We start from the raw sequence: 13,161 nt of genomic DNA on the forward strand, positions 1-13,161 counted from the left end.
TAAATGATTGCATATATAAATGATTCAGTTCTTATAACCAAAACAAAGAGGAACTGGAGAGAGAAACCTGTAAGCTAGTTTAAACAAACTACACCAAGAGAAAACAAAGTATGGTGCTAAGCCAGAATGTAATGAAAAAGAGAACAAAGAGATAAAGCCAGGATAGAAAATAAAATATAAAATAGAAAAACTTCCTTAACTCGAAGACTTTGAACGACATAGACAAATACAATAAAAAAACTGATATAAATTAATAAGATGACAAAAGTTATGTAGAGCAGAATAAGTCTAACAATAATACGACCAACACGAAAGTGAAATATTGGTTTTAATAAAGAAACAAAAACTTGCTATATAGGAGAGGAAAGCCTTTGAGAAATAGGAACTAGAATAAGAATTGGAGAATCTTTGTACATATTCATCAGTAAGTATTATCATTTCCACAAAAGCTCAAAGAGTGAGATGGTTGGAGTCAGATGGATGCAGAAAACTAGAGGAGGATTTAAAAATTGGCTTAGATAAAGATAGTAGGAATGTAGAACCAAAGTGAAATGTAAAAGTCCAAAATCGCAGCCTCTGGGGAAGACCGCAAAGAAGAAATATCATAGCATCAAGTCTGCAGTACTGTAAAGCACTCTTGTGTTTTGTATCCTTGGATAAACTTGATTGTAGTTCCACTTAATTTACTATGAAAAAACATCAATCGTATAAGCTGGGTGAGTGCAGATGGAAACTGATTACGATAGCCGAATGGGAGAGTCAGTAGGAGACTGACATGTGAATCAGTAATAGGCGATTAACCCAAGAGAACGAAACAAGAACTGACTCGTTCAAAATCACTTAATCTTTGTTCGGTCGAGTTCTGCCACAGCAGTTTACATTGAGGCTTACTAAACCCAGTGCGCTATCTCAGCCGAATAATTGGTAAGTGTATCACAGTCAATATTTTGTTGCACCACGTTGTGCTGCTTCTAGCCGCTCTAATGAAAATCGGTCTTTATACTTCGACGTCCAATTCGACTGGAGCCTATATTAGATACCATGTCCTTATAATCGATAACAGCATTCTTTTCCCGTCTCCTCTTTTGTTTATTTCTGCTAATACGAACAATCCTAAGTTCTACAAAGTATCTTAAAACTTCCAACGGATTATATATTTATATTATTAGATATTTTCAAACTTTCAACATAATTTATTTTGTCCATGTGTTTATCTGTACCGATATCAATGTCTAATCTGGAATCATCAAACCTTTATACTTTTTCTGTATGAAATATATGAGCCGAATTTAGGTGTTTTAACAAACACCTCGTATTTTACAGATCAACCTTATCTAAGCAATTTACAATAAAAGGTGTGATCCCTTCGTCAGTCCATTAAGTGTCTTTATGTAACTGATAGGGTGTCACCTTTGAATCAAGAATTTTATAAAAAAGCAGGGCTGCGAGACGATTTGCCCTAGGCAAATAAGGGCACCAGTTCCTTTTCTTACTCTATAAATGTTCTCATAGGGATCTTTTCGATATCGAGTCTCGCTTCGATGGCTCCTACATTTTCTGAAATTGTATTTGTTTAATCTGAAATTCAGATATGATCCTAAAATAGGACTGAATATTTCAGTTACTCTTTATGAAATGTTTTACGCTCTTCGGATATTCCATTTTTTATTCATTTTAGCTGCCGCCAATGCCGATACCGAAAGCTCACTTTATTCCTTTTATTTTTTTGAAACATATATCTTTGAAGTTTCTGCGGAATATAGATCTCGCCTCGATAAAAGCATATTTTGATTTTCCGCTACGTAATTTTTGCGAGACCGCGAAAGAATTATTTTTTTATATATAAAATTTTGTGGGTTTCAAATTGATAAAAATGTTTACTTCAAAGGAAAAACATCAAACTGTAATATTAGTTGCCTATTTATTAAATTAACTATTTTTTTTGAGTGGACATTATCATCTTGTTATATAACAGAACTACCTGTTTGTTTTTATAATTGTTACACGATTTGTAGGCTTGACAGAAATTTTTGTTTTATCTAATAATCGATTCACCAGGAAAAGTCAAAAAAATTTTCAGGGAATTTAAACATTGTAACATTGTTACAAATATTTTTGCGTCTATATAGATTGAACAATTTATATAAGTTCAAAAAAATAATGATAGATCATCTAGATATGTAATTATCTACAGCAATTCTTATTGTTGTTCCATTCCAAGATTAGCATAATGATCTGATCAAATTTCACAGATTAACACTGCAAATTAGCTCTCATTTCTAAGTGCCCGTTGTTGTTTTGACGTTTTGTGGGTATATCATGAGAAACATGGAAAAAATACGATGTTCTGATTCAAAAAAGTTCAACATTGGAGGGAAATTAACTGGGAATTTATAGATTTACCTTTGGCTCAAATAGATTGAATTGCTGTTTTGTAGTAATAACTTTAAATAATGTGATATTACGTACTTCATTTACAACAGAAAATGATTCGTATGCAAAATGACAGAAGTATTAATCACCAATTGATGTATTGAGCTGATCTATTCAACAGATTAAACAGATTCAATATACCGTTTCGTAATAATCAAGTTCAAATAACCTGATATAATTCATATACTGTGTCACAGAAAACGATTTGTAGAAATCAATAAAATGAAGGTATATCTGCTTTAGAAACGGTATAGCTGAAACTAGAATACGCCTAGAATGTTTAAACCTCAACAGGCAATGACAAACCATGTAAAAAGAGGAAAACGTTAAACTTTGTTTCTATTAATCCACTGTGCAGTCTCCTATCCAGAGATACCCTCTTTTAAATACATATTTTTGTGTCTTCTGCAACTTTTCTTGTCACCATTTGTGTTTCATAATTCCACCAAACACGCAACCAGACTTTCGTCTGGAATAGACCTTTCTTTGTGACAGGCTCTGGTAATTGTCTTTTGTCAAACCACTGATCTTTCATGTTAGGACTGTTCACACAACTCCATTTTTCATCGCTATTAAGAACCTGTTTACGGATATCTACCCGACGTTTCCCTTGAATGTCTGTGGATTCGTGGAGCCTTATTCGACAACTTTTATAGATCTCACCTAATGATTTCACATGACAATGTATGGTATCTTTAAAATGTCAAATAATCTGTGCCTGTACTAGGTTGGTTTTCTACTGCTTGTAACCTAAATATACTACGCATATTTGACAATAAAATTCTTATAATTTCACAAATTGAAATCATAAATCAGTCAGTTTGCAATGTATATAGTTTTTACATTTATAAAAAATTATGGGTGCTTTTCCACATACTAATATCTTTTACATATTTCTTAATAGGATTAGATCCTATTTAATCTGTTATACTAAATTTTGATGTTTTTTTAATAATAATTGCCAGTTTATATATTTAAAAATAGTGTACGCGCTGATACGGACCTGTGGAATTCTAATATTACGAATATTACGAATAAGTAACATTCTTATTGATATTTTTAAACTTAAATACGCAGTAATAATTCATTTAATCTTTTTTCTGTACATATGATAAATTTTTATCGCTGAAAGGATGAAACAATTGTTATTATTTTTTTTGGGCTTTACAATGACTTGTGCTTTTATTGCCATTCCAAGAAATGCAAAAATTACAAGTAAGTTTTGATCATTGCATTTTTAATTTGAATGTTTCAAAGAATTGTTTTTATTTTATTTTAACGTCATTTTATTACATTACAACTGTAAATACACACATTTGAGAATATACCCTCAATATGTCGGCCCCTATAGGCATTTTTAAGCGTCCTAATAATTTTAATATACCACCGGAAGCATCAAATTTTAGACTGCGTATTGCTACCTAGAATCCGAGATGTGAAAATGAATTCAAATGATTGGAGAAGAAAATAGAAACAATCGAACTCAGGGTGGTTAGCGAAAAAACTAAATATAAATGGAAAGGCAAATGTCGTCAAAAAATTGTCAACCAAATTTGAATTTTACTACGTGTAATAATTAATTCAAATAAAATGTTCATACATTACTAGGATTAAATGTTACATATCATTTCTATAAATATGTTAGCTCAGTTAAGCACTCTGATAGAATTTTAGTTGCTGCTGGTTTAACAGCAGCTGCAATCGTTGGAGCAATCATATTTTGGGGGCCTTCCCAGAGTTCTGGTAGTGATAGAGGTAGATTGGCTGGCTTAGTCAAGCTAGGTAAAACTTGTTTCTTGAATGCTTTACTTCACGCTTTAGCAGCTTGTCTAAGTTTCATTACTTGGCTAAAAAAAGACAAATTTGTGAAGGATACTAGTCCTCGTAGTACTTTGGCCACCGTGTTATCTGTTATTAATGGTACCAATAAATCTGTCCAGGAATCATATGGTTCTGCTGCAGTTATAACTGCTTTAGAACGACTAGGCTGGATTATACCTGCTGGTGAGTAAGATGGGCACGAATTGTTGAATGTAATTTTCTAGATGAACAAACTCTTCACTGGGACCCTGACGAGCCAATTGAGATGCTCTGACTTTGGTTATAAATCTGCAGTTTTGAACATTTGGAAGTTTATCTTTGGCTTTGCCATCATGTGCCGGTGATCTTAGAGCTGCTTACAAATTTTGTTACCCCCGAGGTTGTTACTGATGTACACTATGAGGGTTGCAATCGAGATAGACATCCAACGCGACTACCGATCCTATCGAAACAAGTGAAACCTATCGATTTTTGTTTGCCTTTGCATCCATATTTTGAGAAATACGTGGAAGAGTAGTGTCGAAACAACAGGATTTTATACAGTTTCCTATGAGGCTATTAATGTCTGCTTATACCTTCATTCAAGGCCATTATTAAATGCTCAATCAGAGCATTTTAAAACATACACAAGAGGATGTCAGTCGATGAGGTACAGATATGACAAAAGCTTTACGATAGCTGGTATATTTTGATATAAACCAAAAAAAAACAGTGTGTTTGTTTGGGATGTAACAATATATTTTTTTATTTATAGTTTATTTATAGTAATTCCTTAAATTATATATTAGTGTTTATCGAATTTCACCTTTTCAAAGACTATTGCACTCAATTTCATTAAACTGTTGAATAAGTTACAATAAACTAAAATAAAATTCTAAAAAAAAAAAATTAAGAATAAGGCCTCCCAATAAGAAGACCTCCCAATATCTAGGAGTGCTGATAAGGAATAAAGCAGCATAGATAAGACTGTACAAAACGATTCCTGTACCAAAAAATCTTATGGGACGTGAAAATGAGATACGATTCACGCTGAGTTGAAAGAAACGTATAATGAGCCTAATACTACACAATTAGTTAGAACACAAAGAGTCATGTGGTTGAGGCAAGTTTACATGAATGCAAACATAATTGCCAAGAGAGCACAAATGAAGGGATGAAGGGCAGGCTAAAAAATAAATAAATGGTAGAGAGTGAGAATAACTGAGTGAAAAAGAATAACTCGATTATAGAAGCACTTGAGTTTGAAATATATATTTTGTAAATTTTGAAATTTGAATTAATTTTGAAAATTAATGTAACAAAAACAAAAGTAATGGCCATAGCAAGACTTCCAAACCCACAACTGAACATAAACATCTATGACACCGCAATAGAGAATGTTGAGAAATTTGTATGGAGCAGAGACATGGACATTAAAAGTGGGTACCATGAACAGACTCGAGGCTTTTGAAATGTGGATCTTCCGTAGACTACTCAAAATATCACGAACTCAACATATACCTAACGATGAAGTGTTTAGACTTATGGGAAAACGTGGAACTGATCGCAGACAACATTCATGGTTAAAAAATTTTTTTATTTGTTTATATTTTAGCGAAATATAGATGATACGGTTTCAAATTGACATTGAGTATATTTACATAAACTAGAATAAATTATCACTATTCTTAAATTATATTTTCTAGTGGAGGTTGTATCATGATGGAGCAGTAAAGCATATCTTTATGTTACTTCTAGATAAAATTGATTATATAAAGTGGAATCATCTTTCCAGTTGATAATTATGTGCTTGACAGTTATGGTCAACAGGAACCTTGCTGAAGAAATACTACCTTGTTACTTTTCTGATTGTAGTAGCTTTTGTGCTACTTAAACATTCATGACATGAAAGCTCAATGAATGGATATATGAAGGGTGTCATAAATAGCGCTAAAATTTAAGCATGCAGTTCTTGAAGCTAAGCTTAATATCATTTGAAAGAGACTGTTACATTACTTACAAAGAGAGGTTGGTAGATGTGTATATTTCGGACTATTATGTAGTCGATTCAACGGAATCTGTGATAGGGAATATAATTGTAGGAAGAAAGATGTATTAACTATTACTACCACTAGGCGTTGAAGATAATCGTAAGGAGCCTCTGAATTCATCATTTGATATATCTGCCAACCGACACTAGACTTAGGTTTGGAGGCATCGTTGTAAGAAATTAAACCGCAATAATTCTAGTGTTCTCTCTATAATTGTACTTGGAGATTAATTGTAAAAGTATTTGAAATACGGATTAAGAGAAGGCTTCTGGTCTAAGATCACCTAAAGATATGAAAAATGAAATGAATGAAAATGTAAAATCAAATTTCTTCGGTATTAAAGCACTAACATTGAATCGACACATAACTGAATGAGTGAGTTATAGGTATCTAAAGGATGTTAATGAAGAAATCGAGATTGTAGAAAATCGCAAATATATTTTTTCAAGATAAGCAAACAAATAACAAGTAACCGGTGCTCTATAAAACGAAGGTGTTATATATCATGTAAATGTTTTTTGTTGCAGAGAATAATGAGTCGCCAACGTTTAATCAAAATGTACGTAATACAACCGTTGCAGGCGCTGGTACTAACGCTGTAATTGACCCTCCGCCAAACCCGTGCCCTGCATGTCAGGCTAGAGACATGAATGGAATGTGTCGCGAAATCGTAAATGGATGTGTTAAGCTATATAAAGTTTAGTATCATAATTTCTTGAAAAATAAACATGTCATGAGCAATGTTATGTATTGTTTTATTTCACTGACCAAGAGACCTCCTCATGCATCAAATTTACTTTAATTATATTAATCTGTTCAGATAAGCTGCTTATTTGCCTGAATGCGTAATGACGTTCTCATTATCATTATCAAGACAACCATCACATGCATTATACCGGGGAAACATAAATTTCCTATCCATTTTCAAAGATATACAATATCTCCGTAAAAAAATGTGTCAGTGGATTGTTGAATGGGTTTATTTTTAATGATATTACAATTGATAACTTATTTGTATAAAAAATATTTCATAGTCTTCAGTTTTCCTGTTCACGGCATACTCCATTCGGGTCCCTAGAATAATTAGTGGGACAACCGTTCTCTTTCACATTAACTATATGATATATATTAAATTTAGTTCCATTTGATTTCATCGTCGACGTTTCTGTTGGCCTCTCAAGTTTTCTTTCATTGAGGTGATTTACAATTCTATTGCTTGGTAGTTGTTCATCGTTTGTACTCGGCGAAGGAACTTCTGTCTTGCTATTGTCATCTGCAACTGAAATAGACAAATCGAAAACAACCAAGTTTCCTGAAATCTATACAATGGTTCAGGATATTTTCAATATTTAATACATTTGTCAAAAAAATCGATTCAAAATTTTTTTACAAAAAAATCACGCACATTCACATGTATTTTAGTAAAAAATAAGGTTAAGTGAGAATCATTTCTCAACCTAACAGGTTTGATCGAGTTTGGGTGAAATGTTGGTCCAATCATCAAACAATCGTTTAAAATAGGATTTTTTAGTGAATTTTCACCGTTTTATGATGTTCCATGATAAGATAGGTAGCACACCAATGTGCATCATTGTGAGTATTAAATATCATGTGCGTCCATTTGTGATGAAATAAAAAATTTCGATAATACCTTTCTGTAGTTCTTTTTTTTATCATTATTATTTGCAGTTTTTGGTGCTAGCATTGAAACATTCATCGACGAGATAGCAATTTTTTTACTATTAATTCAAGAAACAAAATTTATTTTAAAATGACATGAATATTTCTGTGATCATAATTTTTTTCAATCAAATGTTCCTCTAGCTTTCTTGATTTTAATATTTCTCTATCAATACTTCAGTTCAAATAGATAACTGTCCGTGTCAATTGGAGTAAGGCATATTATGAATATAACAGACATTTTTTTTGAAAGGTTCAAATCGATTATTGTACGGAAAAGCTAGTATATACGAAAATTGTTCACCTGTATGTGTGCCGTAATTTGTGCCTATGTGTTTGGTGACTAGTAGAGATTCAGTTTCTGTTTCAAAAGGAAATAATAATTTTTATTTTTGTGAAAATACCTCGTATTAAAATTCTACGAAATTAGAAGAAGTCCTAACGTATATACGTATGAAAAGTACTGATGTACAATATTTATAAAAGCATTTTTCGATCATAGCATTTTATTTTAGTATAGGCTAATTTGACGATTTTGAGCTAAAACCTTAAAGTCTAGCAACTTTTCACAAAATTATGGGCACGAATTTTCGAAATTTTGGGACTTGGTAACTCAAATTTTGAAACACGAATAACTCGAAAACTACGAGGAATTTGGGGAAGCTGCCGAGAATACAGAATTCTCTATAAAAAAGTATCCCAGATATTTGTCTTAGCCTCAAAATTCTCACCTTAAAATAGGTTTATACACTCAAAAATATTTTGAATCGCGAATAACTCGAGAATTACGAGGAATTCGAAAAAAAGGTTTAGTAGAAAAAATGTACAGCACAAAATTATCTATCTGGTCTTCAAGTATTTTTTTTTAGCCTCAAAATTTTCACCGTGAAATGGGTTCAAGTACTCAAAAATATCTTGAATTGCGAAAACTATGAGAATTTCCACACAAACTGCCAGGACAAAAAAGACAATATTCTGTACAGAGAGGTTTCAATTTTTTCCTAACCTCAAAATTTTCATTATAAAATGGGTTTGAACTCTCAAAAATATTTTGAATCGCGAATTACTCGTAAAATTCGAAAAAAAGTACTGGAGCAAAAACTGTAGAGCACAAAATTAGTACACACATTTTTGTGAAAGAGGAACTGTTAAGAAGTCTGTGAATATTAAAATAATAATAAACCGAGTACGAAGATATTGTTCATGATCGGATTTTTTAAAAGTTAGCCCAACCAAGAAGTAGTTCATGTGTGTTATATACATGAAAATATTGATAATAACACGAACGAAAAATCTCTCGTTGGATTTGCTTGTTTATATGGCTAGTTATGAAATATATCCATTGACACTTCAAGTGCTTATGTGGCCAATATATCTCTTCATCTCGCGAAATTTTCAAAAATTAGAAGTCGAAAATTATACTAACTTAAGACGCAGTATTTTTCCAAGAGTTACAGAAGTTTACATGTGCGTTTGGAACATAAATTGGCTTCACTAGCGGATGCCCCGGCTTTCCGCATTTACCCAGATTTAGTGACTCCAACGAAAAAATGACTTTAGATCTTCGTAGAGAATTTTATACTCTATATTTTTTGTCTGGTCAGTTTTTTTAGAATTTGTCTTAATTTATGAGTTATTCGCGTTTTTTTGATTACAAGTTACAAAATTTTGAAAGCCCGTGCCTGTGATTTTGTTAACTGTTGCTAGGCTTAATCAACAACCGAAAACCTCTGATAATATAGAAAAAGAAAAGCGCCTAATATAATTATGGGCTTAAGCCTATTTTACTATTTAATTTACTCTGTTTAGGGGGAACTTTCTTATCAAATTTTACTAACTTTCAATAATACTTTCTCACTTTTGATGACAGTACATGATAAATCAATTGAACAGCATTTAGATTAATTAACTTAAACTTGCATCTATCAAATAACATCCCGAATTGTGATAAATATATTGCTATTTACATATATCTTTTACAAATTTAATCTACTTACCAATAGGGTCACTACAAGGAAACATGTACACACTTGTTGCAGTAATACATAATATTAATACTGTTAAATTCATATCAAACAATTTAACCAAATTATATACAATCACAAACACTACTAATATTTATAATTATCGTAACCGTTGATCCCTACCAACGTGTGATTTCACATCCTTAATCAAATGTTTATTTCGTTTTATTCGGATTGATTCGGAGTATGCAATAATTTTAGCTGTCATTAAACCACAGGTCCGTATTTGTATAACTGAAATAACTCTAACTTTTAAGTTAAGGAGGCTCCTGCGCGAAATGTCGGGAAACAAGATATATATTTTTGATAATGTAGTCAGAGTATGACAAATCCAACGGTATCCCTCTTTATATGTGTTATCGATCAAAATCTGGAGAAATTCAAGCTCAAAGTTCGTTTCTTTGATATGAGCTCTTATGGGAGTCACAGTTAAATTCTTTGATTGCCGCAATATCCGAGTATGTGAATTTGATTGGTAACAAATTAATATTTCTGATGGTGTAAGCTGTATAGCGGTTAGAGTTTTTAGCTAAAAATTGTAATAATTCAATGCATGTCCAGCGGAAATTACAAAATCGGTTATATTGTTTGATAATTTCTTTTTAGCAATTTCTTCCGTAATCTCCGAAAATCCAAATTTTTGTCGCTTTAAGAGACAATACTGGCCTGATTCACAGAAACAAAGATTTTCATTACTATTATCTACTTATATAATTCCACTGAAATTTAACTCAATGCCAGTTGCTACGTATAGCTCGGGGTCACTATTACTCGGTCTTATAGCTAAGATAATGTAAATAGAAAGAGATGGAGGTGCTGAAGATACAGTTTAAAAATAGATAACCCACTACGTCAAATGATTTTAACATTATAATATACAAAAAAACATATTTCAACACTATTTGATCCCTTCTTTAATGAAATAGTGATGGAGAGAAAATATATGTCGTTTATGTTTATGGAAGTGGCCACTTCTGTGGTAATCAAGCAAGAAGCAATCAAAATCAATAAAAAAATTATTCATATTTTTTTGTTCTTTGGATCCAAATTCATTGTTTGGAAAAAACTTGCTTTTTATTCTATATTATGATGAATGTCAACTTTCCAGGAATTGAGATTATTATACCGGATAACTTGGGAGAAAGTGCATCAAAACAATGTTCGAATTGGTGAAAAACATCGTTCAAATTATTTTTTCTTGAAAATATGAAAACAAGGAATATCAATAAAAAAATTCTATATGATGAATTAATTTCATCATTGTTAATATCTGTCCTATTATACAAATATTAATGTTGTGTTAATATGACCTCATCAGAAATCCAAACGTAATATTATATTATAAAACATCAATAATATTATTTCTATTCTTATTAATAAATAGTGAGAAAAAAGTAATTAGAATGACTCACAAGACTTATATGTCTATTAGGTAATGAATACACTAATGATATGCTGACTTCATTTTACTTTGTGTGAAAAACTAAACTAAGAACTTGTTTTACTGAATACAGAGGGAGTCTTAGAAATAATGTGGGTTTTCAATATTGACTAAAGTAATCAATTAATCATATAAAAAAGTCTTCATATTCGATTCCATCGTAGTTCAGTAAGCTCTTTGAGACCGTGGTAAAATCCCGTGGATGCAAACATGCATATCTCCTTGGGATTTACAAAAATTTCACCGTAGATATGAATAAGGTAATCTGAAGGTGCAAGGTGCGGACTAAATCTTGGATGTAGTAGAAATTCAGTACCTCCAAGTTCTTCGATCATAGACCACGTAACTTTCACCCCATGTGGTTTAGCATGGTCTTGTTGTAAGAAAACCTTCCTTAGTTACCTTCACCAGGATATTCCAATAAAACCTCATACATTCTCATCAGTTGTCGACTATATCCACTATATACTTCGACATTGATACCTCGAACATCTGGAATGATTGAGGGAATCGACCTCTTTTTGCAACGGGATCTTTTGATTATCTTTTGTCTAACCACTGATTTTTCATGTTCGGGTTGTTGATTTTTAATAGTGATGGTGTCTTTAGAAGGTCTTGTAACTCCACTATTCCACGCAGGTGGATGATCTGAGCGAGAACGATCTTCAAGCATCAAATTTCCATTATTCAAACGCCTTTCGTTCATTAACTGTGTCTTTTGTACTCTAAAATTAGAGACAAGTTACGACATATTTAAATTGAGTCATAGGAACATATGAAAACCGACATTACTTATGAGACACCCTCTGTAATATACTTATTCTTATTCCGCATATTATTGCATCAAAATAACCGAGATTCATTTAATTAAGGAGTATTAATATCATTATTTGACCTTCAACTGTTATAGTATCTTAGTTGTTTTGCATCGGAATTAAATTCTGAATAATTAATTATTTCAACAACAACAAATGTTTTCTCACTATCAATTTCTTATTCCAAACTGGTTCGAAGAACGATCGATAATCGTCATAGATTATTCCATATTTCTAAAATTCTTGCATTTTCTTTGATTTTGTGTGAATATTGAATCAACATGGTATTGTTTTCTTTGCAACTTTCATAAAATCGTGAGATGAACTTGTAGGATACTATATATTTTAATTGTTTTATCATCTACTTGACATTTATATTTACTGGTTGATTCGTCATCATGAATTGGAACCTACTTGAGGCGACAAACCCATCCTCATTGTTTTTATCCAATGAACTTTGTAAAGTTATTTCCTTTTCATCCAAAACATACACTTCGTTTCACTTTGAAAATTGTTCGTTCACTTTCCAATGTACCTTCTGGTCAGTTTTCATGGAATCACATACAATACAGGCTTTGGAATGGTCCTTCCTTAATAGGTATCTTATGAGTCTACGGCCTATGTATTCTGAATACTTGATTGCTCCATTAGATAAATCTTAGTTAATTTCCAGTAACCGTGCTTTAATAGACAATCTCTTGTTATCTATTCACAACAGTATCTGATATATTATCTCATTTTGGAAATATTAGATGCATTTATAAGAAAAGTGATTTTGTTTGTTTGAATTGAGGGACTACAGAATGATTGCGATAATATTGTTCATTGCGAGACAATTATATCAGTAACTCTTAGGATATTTAACGTTTTAAGTTCCACCCGTGAGTTCTCACATCATTACAGAATAAAAAACAAAG

At 31.9% G+C, this 13,161-nt stretch overlaps 1 protein-coding gene and 1 long non-coding RNA gene across 2 annotated transcripts; one reads left to right on the forward strand and one right to left on the reverse strand.

Annotated features, from left to right (window-relative positions):
• The first annotated feature begins 3,519 nt into the window (after positions 1–3,519).
• LOC130891573 (uncharacterized) lies at positions 3,520–7,030 on the forward strand. The gene is made up of 2 exons (XR_009058921.1): positions 3,520–3,648; positions 6,812–7,030. It is a non-coding gene; the product is annotated as an uncharacterized LOC130891573 (long non-coding RNA).
• A 218-nt stretch (positions 7,031–7,248) lies between these two features.
• LOC130891572 (uncharacterized) lies at positions 7,249–10,147 on the reverse strand. Its single transcript, XM_057796397.1, has 2 exons — positions 9,962–10,147; positions 7,249–7,563 (listed from the first exon to the last, which is right to left on the reverse strand). Exons 1-2 carry the CDS (start codon positions 10,032–10,034, stop codon positions 7,322–7,324), a joined length of 315 nt encoding a protein of 104 aa, XP_057652380.1. The 5' UTR covers positions 10,035–10,147; the 3' UTR covers positions 7,249–7,321.
• Positions 10,148–13,161: the final 3,014 nt, after the last annotated feature.

This window comes from Diorhabda carinulata, chromosome 3 (assembly GCF_026250575.1).
Source record: "Diorhabda carinulata isolate Delta chromosome 3, icDioCari1.1, whole genome shotgun sequence".
Classification (NCBI taxonomy): domain Eukaryota; kingdom Metazoa; phylum Arthropoda; class Insecta; order Coleoptera; family Chrysomelidae; genus Diorhabda; species Diorhabda carinulata.